Here is a 25,752-nt window from a genome sequence, read left to right as displayed (position 1 = left end):
ACAAAGTCCTGCATGGAATAAACCCGTTCTTTCAGGGTGATACAGACAAAGCAAAAGGAACCCAAAACGACTAATAAAAAATAGCAAATTTTATTAAAAAGCATGACTCGTGAGGACAAGTTTGAAAGAACTGTGCACATTTATTGGAAAAACCAACACCTCAGGTGCCCTGAGGCTCATGAAGCATTTCCAGCTGCGAGAAGCGCTCAGCCACCCCTCGCCGGCAGGCCCCCCTGGGCGCTCACGCACCCCGCAGCACCCGGGGCGACCCCACAGCATTTTTCCGAGAAAAACTCGGGAATCGGGAACCGCTGAGGGGCTAGGTGAGGAGCTCGGCGGCCGCCCCACACGAGGCCGCCACCGGCGCCCCGCAGCAGGCCAGGCCGCAGAGGCGGTTGGCAGGCGCGCGGGGCATTGTGGGCAGGGCGAGGAGCCGCGCCGCCATTTTGTCTCTGTCACTCCGGCGGCGGCGCGGGCGCTCGGGGAGGAGAAGGCGGCGCGGAGCCGGCGTTTGGCGGCGAGGATTCGGCCCGGACGACGCGATGATATCGGCCGCCCAGCTCCTCGATGAGCTTATGGGCCGGGATAGAAACCTGGCCCCGGATGAGAAGCGCAGCAACGTGCGGTGGGACCACGAGAGCGTGAGTGCCGCGGGGCCGCCTCTCCCCTCCCCTCCCGCCCTCCCTCAGGGCCCGGCCGGGAGCGAGGAGCGAGGCCCTGGGCCCGCATCGCCCCCGGGGGCAACAGCGGAGGGGCAGGGCTGGGGTGTGCAGGCCGATAGGGGGGTTCCTAAGGCTGGGGTAGGGGCTGCGGGGCCCTCGGTGCGGCCCTCAGAGGCTGCGGCCCTCCTGCATGGCGGCCGCGGGGCGGGAAGCTCTGGGAGCCCTGAGGTGAGGAGGAGGAGGATGAGGAGGAGGAAGGTCCCGCCGTAGGGAGGCTGAGGGAATGGGGTGGTGTTGGGGCCTTGTGTTTGGGTTTCAGTCTGAGGGGAGAGAGGGTGTGTTGGGCGCGGGGTGGAGAGATGGGGAAGTTTGGGGGGGGTGTGAGGGAGCGGGGTGTGTTTGGGGGCGCTGAAATGAGGCTGGTAGGGGCAGAAACAAAACTTCCTTGGAGCTTGCTGGCTCGTACAAAGGGAGGCGGGACGGGTGTTAGGGGTTTGAAGCACAAGTGTCGCTGGATCTCGCCCCGAACGTGGTGTTGGGGGAGGAAGCACGCAGGTTGGGGTGCAGGCATCCTGACTGAGCGGCCTGGAGGATAGCGAAGAACGACTTTTGAAGCAGCATTTAACAAACAAAAACTTGATTCCTTTTGTACTTTGTCAGTCAGGATAGTGCAGTGTCGAGAAGGGGGGAAGGAGATGGGGACTAGGCTAAATAGTGTTATTACTTAGTACTACTTAACGTGTTTTTTTCATTAACATCGTGATGTCATTCGTATTCTGCAATAAACAGCTCAGACAAGACTTCTTTTGTGTTATTTGGGACTTTTTTTTTTTTTTCTGGGACATAGTTGAGTTTTAGTGAATGACGATTTTTATTGACATCCATCCTAATGGTACTGCAGCCGACTTCTGAAAAAAATCAGCAGTAATTACAAAGTTCCTTAGCTGTTTCTTTGGGAGATATGAGAACTCTGCTGCAATATATATTTTTTTTTCATCATTCACGATGTAGCTGTGTGTTGCAGTATATGTTGAAAAAAAAAAAAGCATCGCAATTAGGATAGCTTGTTTGTTATGGTTGGTAGGAATTGCTGTAGTTTAAGCTGCAAGTAGTGTGCAGTTGAACTACCTGGGGCTCCTCCCACCTTAGTATTTTCTTGGGATGTTTTTAAATTGTGTCAGAAGGGAGAAATGCTTGCTTTTGGCTGTTATATGTTGCATCTGCATCCCACGGGTTGGAATTTTATGTTTTCAAACAAAACTTGTGTTATTTTAGAGATGGCTGAAACACGTGTTTCTCTGAGTGCATGAGATAAGGACAGATGCCTTTCCTGCTCTAGACTGGAAAATTCAAGCATTTTTTTAAATAATTCCTGCTTGAAAAATGCTGCTATGTAGTTAAGTTGTTAGTGTCAGAAGAAAACTGTGAGTCTGAATTTCTTAATGTCCTTCTAGACCTTTTTAACCAAAGATCATTATTCAGTTGGGTGTTCAGTTAAATACTTTCTTTTGATTCTGAACTCAAATAGGGATTGTTCAGCCCTGCAAATAGGAAGTAAATGGCTTGAGCCGGAATCTGGTTAAGATGACTTCTATCTTTAAAAAGGGATTTTTTTTAACTATGTTAGGCTGAAGATATTTGCTATAACTATCGGGATCTATCTTTAAGGTGTTTTTAATTTCTTTATTGTTTATTTTTAGAGACAGGGCCTTGTCTATTCTTCCAAGTCCCCCTTGGACAATTTAGAAAGTGGAGAGCTGTGCTCTCTCCGAGGCCAGCAGCAACTTCACAGGCCGAGGGTTAAGCTTCAGCCTTGCAGGAGCTGCTCTTACATTTGTGCCACTCCTGATTCTATTTATGAGATTTATAGGACCATTATTAAACACAACCTCTCTGAAAGGAGGAATGTGTTAATAGATAGCTACAGTCAATTGATGGATTTGTAGCAGAAATTTACTGCTATTAAAACATAAAGATGTGTTTCAACTTTTAACTCTTTGCATCCCATAACAATTAAATTAGGAATGCTGACACGTTCAGCAATTGCAAATAAGGTTCAAATAGTAACATCCACTCATCTGCTTGACTGCTGTTTTATTTTTCAGGTTAAATGCATGTTAGTGTCCCCTCTGGTAAAATGATGTATCTGTCAACATGGGGCCTTTTCATTGTAAGCATGTTGTGCTCTCATACCAAAATTTAAGATTTTGTGTCACATATCATCAATTTTTAGATGTGGAACGTTATCAAAAACAAGCTCATCCCTGTTTATCATCTGTAACTTACGGATGGGCAGATAAAAAAACAAAACAACAAAACTGCAGAAGATGCAATGTAATACAAGATAGGAATAGGTTGTTAGGAAGTTATGAAAGCAGAGTGTGATAGCTGAGCATTTATTTGCAGTATTAATGAAATGTGTTTATCATATATTGAAAAGCCTTTAAATTCTTGTTTTTATAACTTCTACGTGACTAAAGTCTTTAATCTTAGGACATTGCCATCCCAGGTGCTGTATATTTCAGTATTCCAGAGTCTTTTTGGATGATCAGTTCTAGATCTAGCATAAAGGCTTCCTGTTTTGTGTGTAGCAGGAAATTATTAGTAGCATATGTTCTAATCTTTCTGCTAACTGTCGTATCCGTGACAAGTTGTATTTCTGGAACAGTAACTAAAAAACTGCACTGATTCAAGCATTCTAGTTTATTGTGCCACCTATGCAAGACAAGTCGATGAGTGATGGTGTGAGAGTTCTGAGGCTGTTCTACAGCTCAAGGACGGCAAGCGTTGGCTACCTGCGTTTCATGGAGTGTTTTGAGATTGTGATGGTTTCTTCAAGGTAAATACAGCATTTTAGAAAGTAGGGAGAGATGGAGAGCAGTTACAGACAAATGACTGAGCAATTATCTGTGATAGGCATACAGTTTTTCAAGATACAGATTCTATATTTAAAATATGATTTAGTGGTGTCAATTGTTTACAATCTATTACATACTTTTTTTTAATGCCGGAAGACCTAAATTGGTTTGCATCTAGTTAGAAGCTCAGAACTTACTCCTCTTTCTTTTGATTTTCTTTTTTGGAACTTGACTTAATTTGTACTTGTTTGGGTAGAATATTGTTATTGGGAAGGTTATCTTTAAGAGCCAGTTTGGGGGAAGGACTTAGCTGTTCTGGGTGGGGGAGCATTGCTTACAAAACCTGTGGTGCTTGAGAACTGTAAGGGTTCAAAGAACTCGTCTACATGAAGCAATTTTCTCTTTTTTGTTGTGTAGGTTACAACCTGGATATTATTCTCTGCCTTTTTACTAGGTCTTGTGTGCCTAAAGGAATGCGCTTGTAGAATTGTTTACTACAATTCTACTCTTGTAGAACAGGAGCATGTTAGTGTAGAAGTGTTAATGGTGTAGAGCTGTCGGTAGTTTTTGTCTGGGGGAAAGCTTTGAATTGGTCACAGCGCTTGATGAGCTATCTGGTTTTGATGCCAGCTTTCACAATTCGAACTGAATGCTACTTTCCCATCTCCAAGGGATTTTAAGGATTAGTAAATTTGTGATGAAGTGGAGAGTTCCAAGTGTCCATTTTCATTCCAGTGTGTTACTGAAATACATGTATGACATCTGAGGACTTTGAGACAGGAGCCACGGCTAATCCTGCTGCAACAAAGTGCTGACAACATTCTGCTCAGTCCAGCTTCTCGATAGCAGAGTCATCAGAATAATTTTGGGGAAAAAAGTTCATTATCTGCATGGCTAAGTAGCCATGCTCATCACCTGTTGTCCTGTTTATGCAAATACGGAATATATTTCCATATGACTTCTGAGTAGTGCTAAGTGCAGCAGTCTGATAAGCTACGGATGAGTAATGCCATTTGAAGCATATCACCTCTGGTTCAGCCCTTTAATGGCTCTGTGCTTCTTCAGCCGTTTCTTGGCCCTTTCTATTCCTGTTTGTGATTGACTACTTCAGACCAGCTGTAAAGTGCAGCTGGCTGGTAGCTATCTCCAGCCTGTCAAGGCAGATGTAACATAAAGTGAAGCTAACCCTGGATGATAAAGTTTTAAGATAGCTGCAGGATTCTCTCAATTAATGTTTTTCCATCAAAGCAAAACCAATTGAAGAACATAACGAAATAGGTGCGAGGGAGGGAGAAAACTGTGGCAGACACAGCCCAAACCACTCTGATACCAGTATTTCTCTGCAGGCTGTCTCTGAGGAGACAATGTCAAGGACTTCACTAGGTACCATAGCATCCAGAGCTAGCAGAAAATTACTGCAACTTTTCAGTGATTTTCTTTAATAGTTAATACAGTGTCTGACACAAGTTTAAGCTATGTATTCTAGTGGTGGTCACTACAGCTTTTGGTACTTCTTCCTACCATCAGCTGGTAAGAAGAGGCTTTTTCCAGAAGTGCTGCTTCATAAGGTCATTTAAATTTTTTGTTTTGTTTTGTCAGGCTTCTGACTCTAATAATTTTCCCTTTGCTCTTTTTGTTGCTAGTTTCAAAACTGTTCCAGACCAGTTTGCGGAGTTTTTGAGCATGCAGCTATGAAGACTTCCTATAACTCTTTCCCAGCAGAATATGGTCAGGCTGTTATTGTTGTGCTTTTTGTGTCCTAGGAAATTCTCTGATTAATCCCAGCAGTTTTTCTTGGGAAGTGCCTTTTCACTGACCCCGTACTTGGTTGTGAGGTCAAGAAAATGAAATGGAAGGGAAAGAGATCCTAGAAATAGGAAATGCTATTTCTTTTAACAGAGGAGCTCATCTGCAGTCTGGTTTCTTGAAACAGCTTGACGCTTAAGTGAGATTGTCCGATTTCTTTTTCCTCATGGCCTCCTGAGAAGAAAAAAAATTGTGATTTTTGTGTGGTTGTTTTTAATTATTCGCTATAAATTGTTTCAGAGAACAAGCTTAGGTGGTCTTATGACTTACTGCCAAAGCCTCTGCCAGTAATTCTGAATGTCTGCAAAGAAGGGCGAGTAAGTCTCTGCATAAGCTGCTTTTAAGAGGTGCTGAATTTAGTCCACCCTTAGCAGGTGCTGAATTTTTTGCCATTTTTTTGGAGAGCGCTGTTACTTGAGATTTTGTCTCCAAACAGTAGGCCTTTGGTGTTACACCTGCACGTTTGCTGTGATGCCTGGTTGTAGGGAGACCCATTCAGCTTTACTCATGCAGCTTTTCAAGATGCTTCTGTTCTGGACCAGTCAATCTTGCATTGGCAGTGCAACTGATATTGAAAGGTTTGTACAGTCAGTGATTTATTTTTTTTCTTGGTTCTCCCCAGGAATTCAGTGTTTCTTCAGACAGCACTTAAAGCAGGTGAGAAGTAAAGCCGCTACAAAGCTGTTTTCAGAACGGCTCTGCCACTTTAAATCTGCAGTCACCAGTTTTACTTGGATTAGAGTTAATTCCCAAAGTATAGTCATACTACTCAGACAAATTCATTTTCCACTCATGCTTTGGAAGTATTGTTTTTTTATGCCCCATATAGCTTCTGTATGACCTGAAGATACTTAAACTTTAATTAGTGGTTGTTGGAATATATACAAAGCCTTAGTTGCTGGGCTTTTGTTTTGTTTTGGTTTTGCTATGGTGCTGCTTTGTAGAAATGCCACAGTGACATCACAGAAACAGCCACCTAAACTATAGCCCTGTGAGATGTATATGTGTGTATAAGTAAGACATTTTCCTACCTCTTTGTGTTGAAATTCTGGTAAGATGCTTTTTCACTGTATTTCACGTGAAATATTTAGCAGGGTTTGAATTCAACAGACTAAGTCTAAATTGATTTCTTTTAAACTGTTCTTTTGTCAAGAAGCTGTATCGTGTTCTCTTAGGTTTGTCCTCTTTGGGTCCTCTGTGGGTATTCTGGATAAAATTATGCAGATGTAAGAAAAAATAAGGAGGAGAGAATTGTTTTAATAACATTTTTATTTTCATATATCTATTATGGCTTTTAAGAAGATAGTCCTTTTGAAAATCAAAGTTTTCTGGGAGATGTCCTGCTTTACTAAATACTAATTTCAAGTTATTCTGAGAAATTCATCCATGCCATTGGAGCTGTTTCAGAAGAAGAGACACAATTGTGTGTGCCGAATCCGTCTTTGTCTTCTGTTGTTAAAAGTGGGAGATGAGCAAAAGTTCCTAGAAAACAGGTGGCTAGTTGAGGAAAACTGGTCATACCCCAGGTGAGAGGTGCTTGCTTTCTTAACTTGGAAAAAACATGAGGCACAATTAAGTGACAAAATCTTTCCCCCTTGAGACCATGGTGTGTATTGGATAAGATACTAGCATAAGCTTAATTACTGGTCAGTCTGTTGCTGCTTGCACACGTAGCCTGGGTGTTGCTCCTTTCCTGAGGATTCATCAATGAAAAGCTCCAGAGCAAAGCGGAACTTCAAGCTGATACAGCTTGCTGTCTCGGAGGATATGAGTTAAAGCCTGACTGCTTCTGACATTTAAGCTAGTAATGTAGCAGTAACAGAGCTACTTTACTGATTTGGTTGTGCTGGGCAGGGGTTTTTGTTCTTCTGTGTAGCTGCAGTCACTGAAGCATGGTTAGGTGAAGAATTAACTGAAGTGCAAGTGATTGGAACCAACTCTGGAGTGAAGGCATTGTTTCTGAAATCCTGACGGTGGTGTTGATCTTAAAGTGAGGGGAAGCTTAAGATAAAAACACGCTTTGCTTTTTCCTTCTACACTAAAGATATGGGTAGCTTCCCCCCCCCCCCCCCCCCTTGCTTTAGTTCTCTGCAGATGCTCTGTCTTTGTGAACTTCAGAAAAAGGGAGTGTTATCTGCATGGCCTGACTGCAGAGAGTAAAAGAGGTGTTTTTTGTTTTGTTTTGTTTTGTTTTGTTTTTTAGACCATCTAGACTTGAGACTATTTACTGTTGGGGAATTAGCTTTTTTTGTTGTTTTCTGGTTGGCTGGTTAACGCTGTTGCTTTTTTTCCATAGATCTCGAAGTATTTTCAGTGAAAGCATGGGTTGTGGTTATAAAAATTATTACTGCCTGCTGTATTTAGTGCCACAGTGGCCTAACCTGGATCACAGGAGCAGTATTTACATTATGCAATAAATTACTTTTTTTTTCCCTTTTTTTTTACGCCCACGGGCTGTTGTAGAAAGCTTGGTTGTGTTCCTGTGTAATTGCAAAGCAGTCAGTCCAATTTTAACCTCCGTAGTCTGATTTGCAGTCTGGCAGTTAGCATGGAAAAATAAATCACTGTAATTTGAACAACTGGTGTCACAGGCACTACGCGAGGTGGTTGTGTGGGGTAGGTCTTGGATCCCTACTCACACCCACTTGTTCAGATGCTTCAAAATACTTTTTAGGAAACAGTATGCTGCTGCTCTTTGTCCGCAGCATGAGTGTGTTAGAGCTAGGCTGTAACACCCAGTAGCAATTACTAGATTTGCCAAATATTAGGAAGTGGTGTAACGTATAGGAGGTGTTAGAAGAATTTACAGGCTAATTTTGGATCAGCAATTCATTAAAAATTAATGGTGATCAAGTCTGGGGAAGGGTCTATTAAATAAATAATTGTTCACAATCTCTGGTGACCCTCAAGGGTGAAAGTATTCCTGATTTGAATCCAGTTGGCTTTTCTAATGGATAAAGATACAGGAGATGTCTGAACTTCAAGATCTGACCAACTCTGCTAATTAAGCCAATGTACATGGACGAGTATAAATCTGTATAAAAAAAATAATGAACATCTTCTGTGCACGTCTTCAGAAGTACACAATATATTCTTTGCACGTCGTTCTTAAAGTAGGAATTTGTAAAAGCATTAGATTGAAGTGCAGGGAAGCTCTTGAATAGTTCGTGAAGTTACCTTGTGTGTTCCTAGGTCTCCTAACTGACACCAGAATCCCCAGCCCTGAGGCAGTGCCTCTCGCTTTGAGTGCTGGTGTCTCATAGTTACCTAGCCAGTAGTGTTGAAGGGATGGAGGCTGAATGCAAAGTTCTTACAGATGAGCAGAGGACAACTTGCTGTCCTGCTTGCATGACAGGCATTTTCACAGTTAAAGAATTGCACAGCAAGTTTTTTTTAATACTTCAGTCTTTTCAAAATAACACGTTACCTTGCAGTTACAAATAGGTTATGCCTGTTGTCTTAACTATTCAGAAGTAAAATTAAGTAACACCATTGTGTCAAGGGAGAGTTGGAGTTCTTGGTGTTTTGTCATTAAGACGCACATTGTAGCACTTGCTGATGCCAAGTAACACAAAGATAGGGGGGTGTATGCTGGTAAAATTTTTGGAAGTCTTGCAGAGGGTACAGAGGGTCTTTTTACACTGTAATTTAGAAAACAGAAATGATTACTAAAAATTGTCAATTCCTGACGAAAAAAAAAAAGCTTGTTTTTTTTTCCTCTACTTTCAGGTTTGTAAATACTACCTTTGTGGCTTTTGTCCAGCCGAATTATTCACAAATACCCGTTCTGATTTAGGTAAGTGTATCTGTCTTGTCATTTTTATTCATGTAAATATAATTACAATTGACCTTCTCTATGTAAATATTTTTACTGGTGAATGCTCTGTCAAAACACTTTGGAAATAGCCTTTTTAAGGATAGCCAGTGACACAATATATTAAGATTAATATTTTTTCCAAATCCTACTTCTAAGTGGGGAAAAATATATTTTTAATGGCGTAAGCTAAATTATTGGGTGTGGAGTAGTTTTCTTCTCCTAACATGTTGTCTCCTAATTTGTTTATGCTACCTGGGTAGTGTTTTAACTTATTTTAATGTCACGCTATGTTTTTGAGCTTATTAATTTGAGAGAATTGTACTGTAATAATTACTGCTTAAGGCCTTCTCTAAGTTATGTGTAGCTTTCAAGCTATGGTATGTGAGCATGTAGTTTAGAGAATGCCGCTAGGAAAAACTTGCTTCTTTTTTTAGTGTTAAATTCCAAGTCCACTGAAGAATTTGATAGACTGAGGAGGATGGGAGAATTTCAGCATGGCTACCCTTCATGATCACAGGATACATACCTCTTAGTTTTACTCTGAAGATAAATACTTTAATTATTTATTTTTATTATAAAGAACAATGTTTGGAGTTTAAGAAAGTGCTTGATGAGATTATCTTTAATATGTAATTTTTCCGTTTTTAAAGGCCTCAAAATATTTTTTTGTGTAGTTCTACTGACAAAGAAAGATCTGGAAATTCTGTTTTATATTACAATTTTACAAGTCATTCAGAATTCCCTTTGTTTTTCTAATTACTATGACATATTGGCATTCTTTCTTTGAAACTCCAAGCAAAAGAAGCAGAAATGCAGATATAAAATCCTTGGGAACAGTTAAAAGATCTGTTCTGTCTAGGTGCGCAAACAAATGCCAATGATGTGAGAATTTGGCAGTCAGGAATGCAAGCTTAAACTTTTTGTGTGGTCTTTTTAGGTCCTTGTGAAAAGATTCATGATGAAAATCTGCGTAAACAGTAAGTATGCTGATCAATATGCTAATGCAAATAGCATTCCTAGTATGTTTGAAATTTGTAATAGCAAGCTAACCATGAGAAACTAATCGCTTATTCATCTACACAAACATTTATTTAAACATATAATATTCAGTTACCTCCAGCAACAATTTAAAACAGTGCAATGTGTCGCTTGTTTTTTGTGTACTATGAAGTGATGTGACCTTTCATTTTAAAAACATTTCACCAGGTACGAGAAGAGCTCTCGTTTTATGAAAGTGGGCTATGAAAGAGACTTTTTGCGCTATTTACAAAGCTTACTTGCAGAAGTAGAACGCAGGATTAGAAGAGGTCATGCTCGTTTGGCGCTGTCACAGAATCAGCAGTCTTCTGGGGTGAGTCTGGAAGAATCATTGAGGCAAATAATTTTTCCTCTAGGTAACACCTTCACATTCTCTTTACCTTGGCCTCAAATGTTATGTTCAAGGATGGAATTTTGTTTGGAGGAATTAGCTTGAATAGTTTACTCTTGCCGAGTGAAGCAAGTTCTGTGTTGAGAGGTGTTTCATATGTTAGAATAGATAATTATTGGTCTTCATGGGAGAAGATGCAGGAGAAAGTTATTCCTGACGTGTCTGGAATATGAGAAAATACCTTTGAAACATACAAATTGCTGTCTTTTTCTTTAAACTTAAATATATATAAATGAATGACACACTTGTACTGCTCCGCAGGCAGCAGGACCTACTGGTAAAAATGAAGAGAAGATTCAGGTGTTAACTGACAAAATTGATGTACTACTACAACAGGTGAGTTTTATACCCTATAACAGATCTCTTGCTTTCATTACTTGCTTAATAATCAGTTTTTTTATTGTCCTTCAGATTGAAGAACTAGGTTCAGAAGGGAAGGTGGAAGAGGCACAAGGAATGATGAAACTTGTTGAACAGCTAAAAGAAGAAAGAGAATTGCTGAGGTCTACAACTTCAGTAAGTAACATGTTCGTAGTTCTGTCAGTTGTACTTGAAAATTTGGTGCAACATTTGATCCCTAATAACGATGTCTTTGCACTGAAAGTGTGAAAGTTACGGGCAGCATTAGGCGGTAACTTGATGCTTATGTGTGCTGATTCAGTGTGCTGTCTTGAGAGTGGTTTTCATGCGCATAAATTATGAAAGTACTTAAACAGCAATTCTAGAGGTGTGTGTTCAGCTTACACTAGTTAAGATCTTAGTTAAATTTTGTAGTGTAGCCTCGTGTTGTTTTAAGTTGTCAGACATCCAAACACCGCCCAGCTATTTGCTCACCCAGCTTCGGTGTCATCCACAAATCTGCTGAGGGTACACTTAAGCCCACTGTCTGTGTCACCAGAAAGACGTTAAAATGGTAAAATAGTGCCAGCCTCCATACAGACCCTTGAGAGATATCCCTTGCCACTGGTTGCCACCTGGACATTGAGCTGGTGACCGCAACTCAAGCTCATCAGTTGGTGTTAGAAATAACTCTATAAGAGAAGACTGAGTTTTATTTTCCTTAATCCTGAGATTGCTAGGAAGCTGCAGATAACTAATCCTTTGCAGTGAGGAATAAGGTTTGTTTCAGCTGTTTTCTAGTTGACTCTTTCTTTGTGGCTCACATGGAATGGGCATTTGTAGCCTGTTCTTGCACTGTTCGTCCTAGCAGGTACGATGCTCGAAATACAAAGTATGCAGTGAGGAATTTCAGTTTTCACTAGTGAAAATTATTCAACAATATTAGTAAAGTATTAAAAAGCATTAAAGTATTAGTGCTATTCAACAATAAGAGTAAAGTTGTAAAGATCTTCGCTATCGTGTGTCCAAAAAAAATAATGTTTCTTTTTTTTTCATCTAATATGTTCTTTTGCAGACAATTGAGAGCTTTGCCGCCCAAGAGAAGCAGATGGAAGTTTGTGAAGTTTGTGGAGCCTTCTTAATTGTAGGAGATGCACAGTCCAGGGTAGATGACCACTTGATGGGAAAGCAGCACATGGGTTATGCCAAAATAAAAGCTACTGTTGAAGACCTAAAAGTAAGCATGTCTTAAGTTACTGAGCATAAAAATTGCTCAGAGGATTCCTATGGTAAAGAGAAGGCCGGCCACTGGACTTCCTCAAGTGTTTGAAATACTCCAAAGATAGTATATAAAAATGAAATGGAATCCTGCTCTGCACATTTAGCATTGTGTTTGCACTGATAGTCTTCATTTTACGTGATTATACTGTATGTAAGTAAAGAGGTAAACTCAGGAGTTTGATGTGGCCTTTATTAACATCTGTAAGGCCTGTGTTCCTGTACTAATGACAAGCAAAAAAAAAAAAGTGTTCTCCATGAGAAAGGAGGCAAGTTTCAGTGATTTTCAAAAGTGCTTCTGTGTAGACAGTCCTTTGGACAGAATTAAAATATTTTAAAAGCTTAAACTTCTGCATCTTGAGATTGTTTGAACTAAGTCATATTGAATGACTTACCTTGAATAATCTTAATTTCTTCCCATGAACTTTTCTTTAAGGAAAAGTTACGAAAAAGAACAGAAGAACCTGACCGTGATGACAGGCTAAAGAAAGAGAAACAAGAAAGAGAAGAGAGAGAGAAAGAGAGGGAACGGGAAAGAGAAGAGAGGGAAAGGAAGAGGCGACGTGAAGAGGAAGAAAAAGAAAAAGAGAGGGCCCGTGACAGAGAGAGGCGTAAAAGGAGTCGTTCCCGGAGTAGACATTCAAGCAGAACATCTGACAGAAGGTGCAGCCGTTCACGAGACCACAAAAGATCAAGAAGCAGAGAAAGAAGGCGGAGCAGGTATGGGAACAAAATATTTTCACATAACTTTTCCAGATGTTAAAATCTTGTGAGGACCTTATCTGTCAGCCTGGGTCACATCACTGATTCATTAGCTTCACTGTTCTTATCTAATTTGTAGACATGCTTTACTGGTTCTAGGGATAAACAGGTTTGGATGCATATTTATTGTCTTCCGTCTGTTTTTGGAAGTAGATAACACCGTTGTGGTGAATGAAGGAGCTTTGAGTATGCTGATATTTCCAGAGGACAGGGTCTAGTTTGGTTTTGATTTCCTTTTCTCCGTGACCCCTCTATACCCTCTTAATTTTCCTTGGATTTTAATTTATAGTGGTGGATGTTCTTAAGATTGTGGTTGGATGTTTGAGATGAAGAAGGCAATGTGAAGCCAGGTCTTACTTACTGAGAAATATTTGTATACAGTATGCTAAGCCTCGTTTTAAATACCCGTTTTTTGTGAATAATCAATGCATTGTAAGTGTAAACCAAGAGCAGTTTGTGTATTCTGAGTACCCGCTGACATTTGTATTTTACAAATTTTTTCTAAATGTTAAGGAGTCGTGACCGAAGAAGAAGCAGAAGCCATGATAGATCAGAAAGGAAACATAGGTCTCGCAGCAGGGACAGGAGACGGTCAAAAAGCCGTGATCGGAAATCTTACAAGCACAGAAGCAAAAGCAGAGAGAGAGAACAAGACAGGAAGTCAAAAGAAAAAGGTATGTTTGTGTGAAGACCAAATTAATATTAAGTTCTGTAAACAATATTTTCCTAAAGTCTCAAAAGCTTGTTGTCTTTCTGTCAGGGACTGAAAGTTCTTCTTAGCATCAAATTGGAATTGGTTTTATAAGCTGTATATGTTGCTGTTAACCCATTCGAAGCATTTTATTCTTTCCAGTCATTGTTAATGCACATGCGTGTGTACATACACCCTGGTGTCCTCCTCTCATCTGTTAAGTAGTTTCTAAAAGCTTACAGCTTACTACTTTTGTCTGCAAATTAAGTGTGTGAGGATTGTGATGTATTTTAAGACCTGCTGACCTGTTTACATTTAGAAAAATATTTGCACTGTAATCAGTTTTTTTATGAGTGGGAATTCTTATTGTTAACAGGTATTTCTGTAATTATCCTTTACTGGTATGTGTTTTGTGAGAGATCTGTAGTTGTGTTTCTACCTGTAGCATCTATTACTTCTACACACTGTCATGTTCCTTTACTTTTCTTGCTTAACTACGCTTCTAGTTCTTTTTTTTTTTCCAATCTATGACTGCAGTCCAAGATAAATCTTTGCAGAATTTCTCTGATGCTCTAAATTACAATTCCGTGCTCTCTCCCTGCCAGTCTTCTCCTTTCCTCCCTCCTGCTTGCCCCTGCCTCCCTCCCCCCCTTTTTTTCCCTCAATGAAGTGAGATTTGCCTTGTCAGTATTCAGGTGAGTCTCAAAGGAATGCTGTACTGCTAGTGCTCAGAATGCTTTATGGCAGTACATACATGTACGACAGCATTGATAGTGACTCACTGCTTCATCAAAGGCTGATATTCTGAAGCTGTACCTTTAAGTAGCATTTAAAAGAGCTGCAGAGAAAACACGAGAGATTTGCATTTGGTGAAAAAAAACGTTAATTCATTGTCATTGCTAAATTCCTACTTCAAAAGTCTTTGGAAAGTTCGGGAGGAATATAGTACTAACTTCTGGCTTAAACTACAGGCTTTGCTGGGGTACTGACTAATGTCCACTCCGAAACAGCCACCCCACTTCATCATCAGAGCTGACTGTCAATAATGGATGTAACAATTCTGTTATGTTTCTAAGGTACTTTTGAGGTTCTCTGGGATGAAAGGTGCTATGTGCATGTTTCTTGATTGCATAGGCCTGTGTTTGCTGTACCTTTTTCCATGTTGGTTTTTTTTTCAGCAGATTAATTCCTGAAATGTAGGTGATGCTTCGTGTGTTTTTGTTGCCTGATTCTCTTGGACCATTTTAATTTTTCTGATTTATATCACAGTACATCTTTAGTATTGATTCATCTCTGATTTTGCTTTGCCCTTTATTGGCAAGTGTTTTTTGCTGCCTGCTTGCTGGCAGTGGAACTGATGTGTAGTGTTTAAATTCAAACACAGAATCGTAGCCTGTATCTGTCCATTTGTTACTTTCTTCCTACCTGATGCTGTGCCTTTTTTTGCCTATTTTATGAACAGACTTCTGGTACTTGGTCAAGAATGTCCTCTTCAGTACTTTATGTGTATCTGTCCATATAAATAACTATACGTATTTATTCAAATTTGGTCTGTTTATTGCATTTATGGCTTTGCAGTTCTCTCCTGAATCTTTCCATAAATAGAGGAGTTAGTGAACCTTCTTCAGCATATCAGTATTTTTCATTTAAACTTGACCAATTTCCTTGCTGGCCGTTTTATTTGTTGCTTGCTACCTTCTTCCTCCAGATATGAGAACAGTGGGGTGATGCTTGAGCTGTGATGAAATTTCCACCTGAGAAAATCAATAACTTCTTTTTTTTTTTTTTTAAACTATAACATTTATAGAAATATGAATAGGCCGTAGAGCAGGACCGTAATGCTGAAGAAGTTTGTGTCCCTCCCTCCAGTGAGAGGGAGAAAGAAAGGCAGGGAAAGCGATCAACGCTTGTGTGTTAAATACTGAATTTGTATGATGAAATTGTAAACACCATTACATCCTCACATTTGCCATGTGGCTTTGTAGGCAGTTAATTCAGCAGTTGGCTTTAGGGGTTCATATATCTGAAGCATGAGGCTGGCTACTCTAGTAGTCTTAACTACGTTTACTGCTCCATTGGGAATATTGGCTTCAGAATTTAATTGTCTTTATATATACCATTGATCTGCAATTACAGAAGTAAGCAGCAGCAAAGGCCTGACTTAATGCATGTGGTAGTGCCTTTCATCTTGAAATCTCAAACTGCTTTATAAACATGAAAACATGACTTAAAGGGGAAAAAATAAAAGCAAGTTACCCAAGACTTGCCCACTGTTACACAGTAAATCAGTGCCATACTTCGAAAATTCAGAAGTCCTGGCTTCTTGTTTACTAAAATACTGTGGAATGCTATGACCTTTCAAGGCTATAAGAAGACAGTGTATGTAAAAATGGAGACACAATTTCTGACTTGGGTTTCAGGAACAGGGAGACATTTGCTAAAGGAGAGGAAACTGACAATCAGAAAGACAAGTTGAGCATTAATGTAACTACTGTTGATGTAAACTAACCTCAGCATAGGTGGAATAAATAAGTGGAGAAAAAGAAAATCTGCTTTGCAAGTACCTTCATCTTATGAAGGGTTAACTTGCCACCAGACCACTTTTACTTGGCCCTTTACCTTCTGGATTCACAAACTTATATAAAAATAATTGAATTTGTGATTGTGTTTTCATGTTAGTCATTAAACCTCAGCAAATAATGTCAAAACACTCAAACTGTTGGTAATACAGGATATTATGTTTAACAAACTGACTTTACATTCTCTGAGTAGTAAAACCATTCACATTATCTTGGTAAGAATTCTTAAAGAATATTTCAGTTTCCCACATGAGCTCGAACAGAAAAATGTGCATATGTTGAATTAGGAAGCAAAGTAAATACATGATTTTACCTAATAGATCACAGCTAAGGTAATATATGCATAGTATCCACAGCAAACTAAGTGTATGTGCTTTTAAAGAAAGAAATCTGAAGGATTGAAAATGAAGTGAAGGAACTTAACAGTTGCTCCAGGATTTGAAAGTTTAGTTGATTGGGCTGTTGGATACACTTGATCAGTTCTGCTTGGCAAACTGGAGGTTTGCTATGGTAACACTATTTTATTATTGAAGGTGCTGGAAGAGTTTCATCTTTCATACCACAGGTTAATAGTAGTTTTTTTAACCTTAAACAAAATAATCCTTCCTGACCAAATTCAAGAAACAAAAGACAAAACAAAACCCTGCACACTGCACATCCATAGGGCTATTAAGATCTACCATATCTACATAGGACAGAAGATAAGATTATTGGACTGACTACTAGTCCTCTGCGGGGAAACAAGACTACTATTCCTCAGTGGATCTACGTGTGCATCGGAGATACCTATAAGACACAAAAAGAAGACTTTTTAACAAGGTTAGTTAGAGTGCAATCTACCTGCGGAGTTGCAAAACCGAGGGCAGACAGATACAAAATTTGTAGTTCTTCAGGTAGTTTTTTGGACGTCACTGTGTGCTTTCTCCAGGCACTGTGCACTGGATGTGCTGCTTCCAATGAAACCTCAGTAGTAGTGCTTTTAGGCAGTTGCCCTCATTTCTGCATGGGGGGTTTCCCCCTCCCTTTGGTGGTGTATTAAAAACAGTGAAGTTGGGATGTTGCTTCTGTAACGAAGCTTAATTTCTGCTTTGTCTTCTGAAGTATAAAAGTGTGTATCATGCCAGTCTAGGTGACAACATTGTTTAAAGTAACTTTCAGAGTGTTCAATCTGTGTGCTCCTGTTTTGGGGATATATATATATATATATTTATATTTATTTTAATTGCCCAGATAGCAGGGAACAATCAGAAAAACAAGCATGAATGTTGTTCTGTATGATGATATCTGAGAGGTTGTTTTTTTATTTGTTTTTTTCTCTGAAGTGTCTTTACTAATGAAAGGTTTAATATTATGGTGTGTAGTAATAGAGGAGAAATTGTTATTTTTATTAAATTTGCAAATACTGAATTTACAGATTGAGGCATGTAGCTCTACTATTGAATGTTTTTCTTTCCATGGAAATACTTTTACTTCTGGCTTCCTTCCTCCTTTGAAGACTATTGAGGGAAAGACGAGTGTTTTTTCAGCAGTGTAGTGAACTCTTCAGTTGCCAGTCAGCTTTCTAATTCATGATGAAATTGTGGGGTCCTTTCCATTTTGCTCTTCTTTGTGTTTGGAAAATACTGCTTTTTATGTACCTTCCAAACTGTCTTTCCAGGCCTTTTTTGAGTGAATTAAAAATGCAGTTTTTATAGAATTGGGAATAAATAATGCTGACAAGCATACAGCTTATGTGACGCGCTGTCCAGTAAAGTTAATTTTGATTTCTACTGTGATCCCCACCTACAAAGCGAACTGTTCTCACGTATTGTTTGTTTCCTGAGTGTTTGTTTGGGGTTGCTAATTTTTTTTTAACTTGGTAAAGACTGACTTATTTGATAATGCGCTTATGCATTGTCCATACACATCACAAATTAAACTTGGGGACACAGAATCCTATAATAAGTAAGGAAGCCAATAGCCATGCATCGTATTTGCCTAACTTCTTGACTGCCTAGCTCCCCCCAGTTTGTATATTTCAGCAGACAGCTGCGTAGCTGCCTCTGTTAGATCTGTCCTTCTCCCCCTGCCCTTACTGTCCCCTTTACTTTTTTTTGGTACCCTGTCCATTGCAGGATGGTAGTTTGAAGCCTATTTCTATAACTTTGAGTATTACTGCTATTACTATAGACTACTGTATTATATAGAAAATAATTGTCCCATTTTGTATGCAATGTATCTCACATGTGCAATGTTTGTTTTTACTTTGAAATCCATGGTCAATGTCTTCTTTCATGGCAGAAAAGAGGGGATCTGATGATAAAAAAAGTAGTGTGAAGTCCAGTAGTCGAGAAAAACAGAGTGAAGACACAAATACAGACTCGAAGGAGAGTGATACTAAGAATGAGGTCAATGGGACCAGTGAAGACATTAAATCTGAAGGTGACACTCAGTCCAATTAAAACTGATCTGATATGACCTCAGATCAGACAGAGGTAAGTGCATTATTTCAAACTTTGATTAGGGCTTTTTGTTACTGTTTAACAGTGCAGCGTAAGTATGCACAGATGAAGATGGAACTAAGCCAAGTAAGAAGACATACTAAAGCACCTTCTGAAGGAAAAGACAGTGTAGTCCTGCAAAACATTTTGAGGTACATTGTTTTGTCTCAGCTATTTTGTAGCAGACTCGTGCCCCCATTAGTGTGCCTCTTTGGGACATATTTGTAATATAGTCACCATAGAAAAAATTAATTATCCTTTTTTTATTTGTAGGGATTTTGTTATCGTTTTTTAAAAAAAAGTTGCACTGTTTTTGTATTTAAGTCCATATTGTGTTGGTACATCAGCAGAAACTTTTGCTTTAATACTTAATATTTGAGGCACATGTTGGACTACTTTGTTTTTATATAAACTGCTAGTATTTCTTTGTCAAGGATGTTTCTAGTTTTTTTTGCTTTATTGCCTTGCATTCTAATGCAGTTTGTTCTGTAACTCGAGAGCCAGTAGCATTGGATTGATGGAAGTGTAGGGTTTATGAATTATTGCAGCTGACTACCATACCTCACACAGCGTTGGTGTTGTGAGCGGCCCATGAAAAGCCAAATTAAAAATCAAGGATTCAGTCAAACTAAGCAGGTACTCATGCCAGGTACTCCTTTCTCTACCCACATCCATGTTTGAATGCTGTTGCCTGTAATCTTTAAGCTTACTGTTGTGTTTTTGATTTTCAAGATAGTGAAAAGGACTTTTTATGTATTGTGTGAATACTGTAAATCTGATGTTAACAGAATGGAATTTTCTTTCAACTGTGTGTAGGGATGCAGTGGTGCCCAGAATTAGATATCTTTAAAGAGTTTAAAATGCAATAAACACTACATAATAATCGCCTTGTTACTTTCAATGCAATTCAAGTCTTTAAGAGGTATGTGTTTAATATTTCCTACTGCGTAGGAGAATTTGCAGTCAGCCGTAGCACAGAGAAGTGGAATGGCTGATAACAGACTTCTAAGGCAAATGTAAATAAAAGGCAGATGCCACAAGATGATTACAATGTTCATGGCAAGAATGTATACTGAAAACCTATTTGTTGGAAATAAAACTGTTAACATTAGGAGATGCAAATACTGTGTTAAAAAGAAAAGTTGGAAGTGTTTTCCCCACTCTTGATGTAGCTTCCTTACTTTCGCACAAGATTGTTTTAGTTCTGTTCCTGAAATAAGGAACTAACAATGATGCAGATGCAGCTGATAAATGAGGTTCTTGCAACATAAGCCATTAGTAGAGCTTCATTGTTTATGCTAGGAACCCTTGAACATGTAATGTTGGTCATTAAACTTTAGTGCTACATAATTGCTTCTAAAGCCGATACTGTTCAATGATGATGTTTTTGTAGAATTAAGATGACAGCTAACAACTGGGCCAGTATATAGGAATTGGTAAACTAAATGCTTTTTACGTTGTCTAATTGTCTGTTTTCCCAAAATTTTGCATTATAGGACTACTACGTGAAGAGTCTGCGAAGATGGCGGAAGACAGCTTAAAATGAAGATCTGCTTTAAAAAGAGGTGAAAGAAAGCTGTAGTGGCGTAGAAAAATATAAGTTGAGTTAGAATTTTTTTTATAAAACTTAATTCAGGACTGGTGTTTCCTGCCAGAGTTCAGAAAGATGTGTTGATAGCACATATGCTACTGAGAATATAAGTCCTGTATCCTTTTTTTCTTTAAGACTTTTTAAGATAAGAAACCAACATAACCTGAACACATGGCTTGCTCAGTGTTTAATTGCAAGTTTTCATTCTTGGACTTTAAAACACAAGAATAAATGTTTAGTATTTGTGTGAATCGAACTAAAATGAATCCCATTTTTACAACTAAGCTATTCCTAGCTTCTTGATATACGAGAAATGGAAATAAAGTATCTTTGAATTTCTGTTACAAATTTGATTGTCTCTGTCATTGAACATTTAATATTAAGTAAGTTTCTTTCCTAATAAATTTACTCATGTCTTCAAGCTTAGTCCACTAATTTGGATGTTTAGTTATTCTGTGGTGGTTGGGGTGGTTGTCTTTGTTTTTTCTGTGCCATCAGTTAGTATTTCCTTCGCCCTTAGTTCCCATCAGTTACTGTTGTTGGATTCTGTGTCCCCTATAGTGTGGCTTATTCTGCAATTGGTTAAGAGGTTACAGAAATCTCACAATAAAAACGTAGGCCTTAAGCATTTATAGAACAGATAAACTTCTATACTAGTATCGGAAGGATGCCACTGCTGAGACTGACCATCAGCTTGCCTTTACATTTGCATTGTAGTATCAGTTTTGAACATTACTTAACAACTTTATGCAGCTGGTAGGCATGCACAATTTGCATGTTGCCACAGATAAGGTAAAAGAAACATCCTTTGGGCTTTCTCATGAGGCTATAGCACAAGCAAATGTATATCTTGTTGGTAAACTCCATGCTATGTGTCCTAGTCAGGAGTGAGACAACGTGTACTTCAGTGCTGTGTCTGTAACGCATTAAACTCACATTTTAAAAACTACATTATCCTTCGTGTCAATACTCAGGACTTGATTCTGTAGGTAACTGTAGTCATATATGGACAAAGCACTTTTGTTGCTTGTGCTGATGTCGGTGTGCTTGTGTCATCTGTTTGTGGAAGTGTACTTAAAAAGGATCTGCAGGTCGGTTCCTCTGGTGAAATGGAGAACTGCTTTTCTGATAAGCTGGGTTACTACTTGCAGACAGCCACGATCCCTTTTTGACTCTATTTTTCCAAAGAAGATGTGGGTATGTGGGCAAAGCAGAAAGGAGGCTTTTTATTGGGAATACATGAGAATTCATGTGAGTGAAAGCAGGTAAAATTATAGTTAAGTTCTAATACTGTCATTTTAAAAATACCTTTTCCTCTCTAAACTTGAGGAAGAGACAGGATTTGCCCACTGCATGAATGAATGTGTCACTTACTTCATTGGCTAAATGTCTGCTTGCACCTTACGTTGCTTGTAATTATAATTACGTTATAATTGTTATGGGGAGCAGCAGTTTCCTTTACTTACTTTGGACAGGTACAAATGGTAAAAAAATGAAGAACCTTGTAGTAACTTGGGCTGGGATTTACATTTTAGCACATCTAATAGTGGAGATTCTGCTGCATTGAAGATGAAGGAAAAATTCTGTATTTCAAAGCATAGGAAACATGGTGCCTTTCCAGTAATTTCCTTCAGATTTAAATGCAGTGAGTGTCTCCACAATACATTTGTCTGTGTGAAAAGTGTCATCTTCAGAGCTCAAGACCAAGATAAAATCTGAGATTTTCCAGGTATGCTGTGCAAAAAACATGTAGCTTATTTAAGTAAGCACTTCCCCCGTGCTTTTGCCATACTGGCTTGGCACCTTGATGAGTCCTTTATTTGTTGTTCAGAACATATTGCTTTGTGATTTTTCAAAGTTGTGATAAAATTTTAACATCCACCCTACTTGTTTTGTGTCCCCTGTCCCGTTCCCCCCCAGCCAAGGAAAAGGGAAGACATGTAAATACTTTAAACAACCAATATTTTAATAGAACTGAAGAGTAGCACTGTCAGTTCAGTATCAGTTTGTAGTGCAAACAAAAGTTGTCCTTGGAAGAACAGTAAGTTTTGTAAACTTAGTTTCAGTTGTTACTACCACCAATTTATTGTCCAAAGAAAAACAAACAACGAAACTTAGCTAGTGTGCCTTAGAGTCTATCAAACTGCATAAAACATATAAAAATATTTCTCTGAAATGCATAGACTTATTGTTATTATTACAGTCAAATCATAATTAAAGTTTTAGTCTAATCACATTAACAGCTATTCTTTGTGGAAACTAGTGCAAATAAAGCTTTTTTAAACCAGCTGCTCCTATAGCTGAATGCTCATTAATTAGTGAAGGCAGTCTTTTACACTGATGTCCTAAGTACAGGAACTGAAAAGGAATCAGTTTTATTTTAAACTGTTTAACTATTACTGTACAGGTTTTCAAACAGTTATTGCACATCTTCTGAACTAGCCTCCAAGCTACATTGAAAAGATAGATAAATAGTTAAGATAAAAGCTCCTTTCCTGTCCTACAAGAAAAACAAAATGGGAGAAATAGTTAGGTATTTCTACTTCATGTTGTGTCATACTTTTTAGCTTACCAGCAGCTGAATCAGGCTTTAAAGTAGCCCAGCTCTTGGACAGAGAAGGACTTAGAGTAAGTAAGTGAAAAGATGTTAAGTTGCATTTCTTGTAATATGGAGCAGGTGGGAAAGGATGGTAATTATTTTCAAACCACTAAAGCAAGAATTTTAAGCCCAAGTAACTTAATGGAAAGCCTGAACGCAGACTCGAGCATCTTTTCTGCTGGCAGAAGGGGTTTCTGTATTTTTCTGAAATGCATGCTTGTACTAACCTCCCTTGGAGGAGTCGCTTCAGTGATAACGCAGCTGTGCCACAGGAAGCTAAGAAATCGTAGCAGCCATACTGCTCCTACCAAAACACGTTGATTGTACTATTCATGGTCTCGATGTCAACACTGCAATCCAGATCATACAACAAACTCTGCCAGCTGTGTATAAAGAATCTGCTCTAATGCAGCTTAATAAAGCAGAGATTGAAGGAAAATTGGTATCAAATAATAAAAAAATAAACAACCCTCAGGTTCAGAAAAAATAACTCTACTCCCTATTTTAACATTTTTGGTGTAAAGGTTTTTGTGTTAGTTTTTTTGGTATAAGAGAAAACAAAAAGCTTCTTAATTTTGCAGAAAGCTGGCGTTAGCTCAAGAAGTTTCAGGCTGTTAATATTTCAGCATACTGCAAGTCAACTACCTTAATGAAAATTTGGACTGAAAAGGAGGGACTCCAACAAGGTGTGTTTTAATAATGACTTCTGCCATCCATTTGTGATTTTATGAATATTTTCATTACTGACTTGCTTCAGTGCTAGCTAAGCAGTCCTCATCATAGCCAGATGTTTCTCTCCCTCCACCCCAAAATCACATGAAAACACTTAGAGGCCTTCAGCCTTCTAGGTACTTGTCTGGCTAACAATTTTGACACTGCTTAAAAGTGATGGTAAAATTGCAGGTTATTTAACAATTGTGTTTCCAGTTTAGTATGGCTAATCAGGAGCATAGTATGCACCTTAGAGTTGTGATACCTCAAGAACATAGGTATGTTGTGTTTCTCCTGCTCCTCACACAGCAGAAGCTAACCACGCACCTTGTAACTGGTCTTTGAGGCTGGGCTATACAGAAGCTCCTTGACAGTACTGGCTTCTGGTGTGTCTAATATATGGTCTCCTCAAATGGTTGGGAAAATAAAGACAAAAGCCACAGCTTTATGATGCCCTCTCTACCGTTTGAAATCTAAGGGCTTTCTTTTGAATAGGAGTGTTAACTTGCTTTACAACTTAAATACTTCTTAATGATTTTTTTTTTTTTTTAATATCTTGTGGAACTGAAGGGATGCCCTCACTTAAGTTGCAATATTCTTGTAAGGGAAAGAAACAAGTTTTTAAAGGTGGGCAGTCTTACCTCACTGTTCTTATTTTAGGCCAGTAACAGCTTTTCTTCTGTCACCTGATAGCATTAACTATTCCTAGCCTCATAAGGTAGATGCAGTGGTGTCATACTATGGAACTGTATTTAGGTGGAGGAGAGTAAGGCTGTGTGTATGTCACACACTGCAGCATGGTGTGGTGTTGGAAGCTAGCACTGGCACAGGCTGTATGCAGTACCTTGCATGTGTACCAGCTCGTGTCTAAAAGCAGCATGGCCAGCACCACGCTGCTGCAGGAAGCAAACATTTCTTTAAATAGCACTACACTTGGGGTACAGCTGTGCTTCAAGTGCAGGTGCCTATGGGGTTGGCTTGCACAGGGCAGTTGAGGTAACTGCCTTCTGCACAGTCAGGTCTTAAAAATGCAGAATGCTTGTTGTCCTCGTTACTGTTGCACTGGAGTCCTGGGCCTAGAGGTGAATGTGAAAAACCCTTCTCACATTCAAAAAACACTGCTCTGTATTCATTTGGTATTTAAGTGACATTCAATTTGCTTATAAGTTTGCAGAGAAGTGGAAAGAAAACAGTAGCATCTTGGTAAGACTTTGAAGGGGAAAGAGATTAAGGAATCCTACATTTTTAGAGAGCAGCCGTTCATTGTACGACAAAGACCTCTGCATTGTAACTTAAGCAGGAAGTTCAAAAACACATACATACACACACTATTTCCTGAATGTCTTTTCCATGAGTCTTACTTGGTCAGAGTGGGAATGCTCAACATACTTTTGCATCAACAATTCAGTCTTTGCTGCCCTCTGTTGCCAAATACAATCAATAAACTGAACGGCACTGGAAGCATGTGATTTTAGTAGACATATGAGGTATCCTTTATCTGAATACAGTATCAAGTAAAAAAATAAAAGCAAAGGGGTTATTAAATATCAAAGATAAATTATTAGTTAAAATATTAACCCTAACAATAACTTAAGGTTTCATAGATGCTTAATTCACTGCCTTCAAAAGGCAGCAGCATATAATTACCAGGTTTTTGTATTCTAGAATGCATCTAGAAGAGTCAGTAAGTCAGCTTTGATGCTCTACTGTTGTAGCATGGTCTCTCAGTCAAGGTTGATGCAGCATTTCTGAAGGGAGAGCTGTCACTTTTCACAAGAACTAACTCCAGCTCTTGGAAGTCCTGAAGTCTGGCCACGTCCTTGTCCTTTTAAAGAACAGACAGAACAACAACTTCTGAACATATCGAACATATCTGGTCTTACTTTATAATAGCTGAAGAAAGCAAAAATTAAAGTTTAGGGAGTTTATACCCAATGACAGCAATACATAAAGATGAAAACTTCCTACCAGTATACACTCTCAAAGCATGGTTTTGTTGCATTGAACCTCATGATGATTTGACTGTTTATGCACGTCACTTAAGAGGTGACTGAACACATTTCATTTACAGAACACCTAATATAGGTGTTTTTAGACCGTAAGAGTATGTTTGTTTGTTAATAGCATATCTTTGAACTACGCACATAACA

At 38.9% G+C, this 25,752-nt stretch overlaps 2 protein-coding genes across 20 annotated transcripts in view; one reads left to right on the top strand and one right to left on the bottom strand.

Annotated features, from left to right (window-relative positions):
* Positions 1–25,752, bottom strand: part of ANKRD40 (ankyrin repeat domain 40) — a 45,887-nt gene that overhangs the window by 16,724 nt on the left and 3,411 nt on the right. Inside the window, exon 5 of one of the 2 annotated variants that reach the window (XM_084492261.1) lies at positions 22,238–25,427. The exons of the other annotated variant lie outside the window; for it this stretch is intronic. Within the exon in view, the coding sequence (XP_084348387.1) occupies positions 25,284–25,427 (144 nt within the window). The 3' untranslated portion in view covers positions 22,238–25,283. Of the gene's footprint in view, positions 1–22,237; positions 25,428–25,752 lie in introns of those variants that run through there. 2 annotated transcript variants of the gene reach the window in all.
* On the top strand, positions 126–20,640 carry LUC7L3 (LUC7 like 3 pre-mRNA splicing factor). Of its 18 annotated transcripts, XR_014684603.1 has the most exons (14): positions 126–641; positions 9,056–9,122; positions 10,081–10,120; positions 10,350–10,494; positions 10,834–10,908; positions 10,984–11,088; positions 11,987–12,148; positions 12,626–12,909; positions 13,465–13,625; positions 16,915–17,040; positions 18,502–18,642; positions 18,748–18,853; positions 19,272–19,337; positions 20,198–20,640. XR_014684603.1 is itself a non-coding variant. In XM_084492259.1 (13 exons), the coding sequence occupies exons 1-12, from the start codon at positions 543–545 to the stop codon at positions 19,294–19,296; spliced, it is 1,410 nt and encodes a 469-aa protein (XP_084348385.1). In that variant the 5' UTR covers positions 126–542; the 3' UTR covers positions 19,297–19,337; positions 20,198–20,640. The 18 variants fall into 18 exon arrangements, 12 of the variants coding, with proteins under 12 accessions (XP_084348385.1, XP_084348375.1, XP_084348384.1 ...); XR_014684602.1 differs by lacking the exon at positions 19,272–19,337; XR_014684605.1 differs by lacking the exon at positions 18,748–18,853 and having other exon boundaries at positions 18,502–18,695.

Source organism: Aythya ferina (genome assembly GCF_964211825.1).
Source record: "Aythya ferina genome assembly, chromosome: 18".
Lineage (NCBI taxonomy): Eukaryota > Metazoa > Chordata > Aves > Anseriformes > Anatidae > Aythya > Aythya ferina.
This window is presented reverse-complemented; position numbering and strand designations above follow the sequence as displayed.

Coding starts and splice junctions, on each gene's coding strand:
- LUC7L3 (XM_084492248.1), top strand. CDS start 5,798: ATGCCTGGTTGTAGGGAGACCCATTCAGCTTTACTCATGCAGCTTTTC. Junction 11,091..11,976: donor CTGAGGTCTACAACTTCAGT/AAGTAACATGTT, acceptor CATCTAATATGT/TCTTTTGCAGACAATTGAGA. Junction 13,626..18,501: donor CAGGAAGTCAAAAGAAAAAG/GTATGTTTGTGT, acceptor CTTTCATGGCAG/AAAAGAGGGGATCTGATGAT.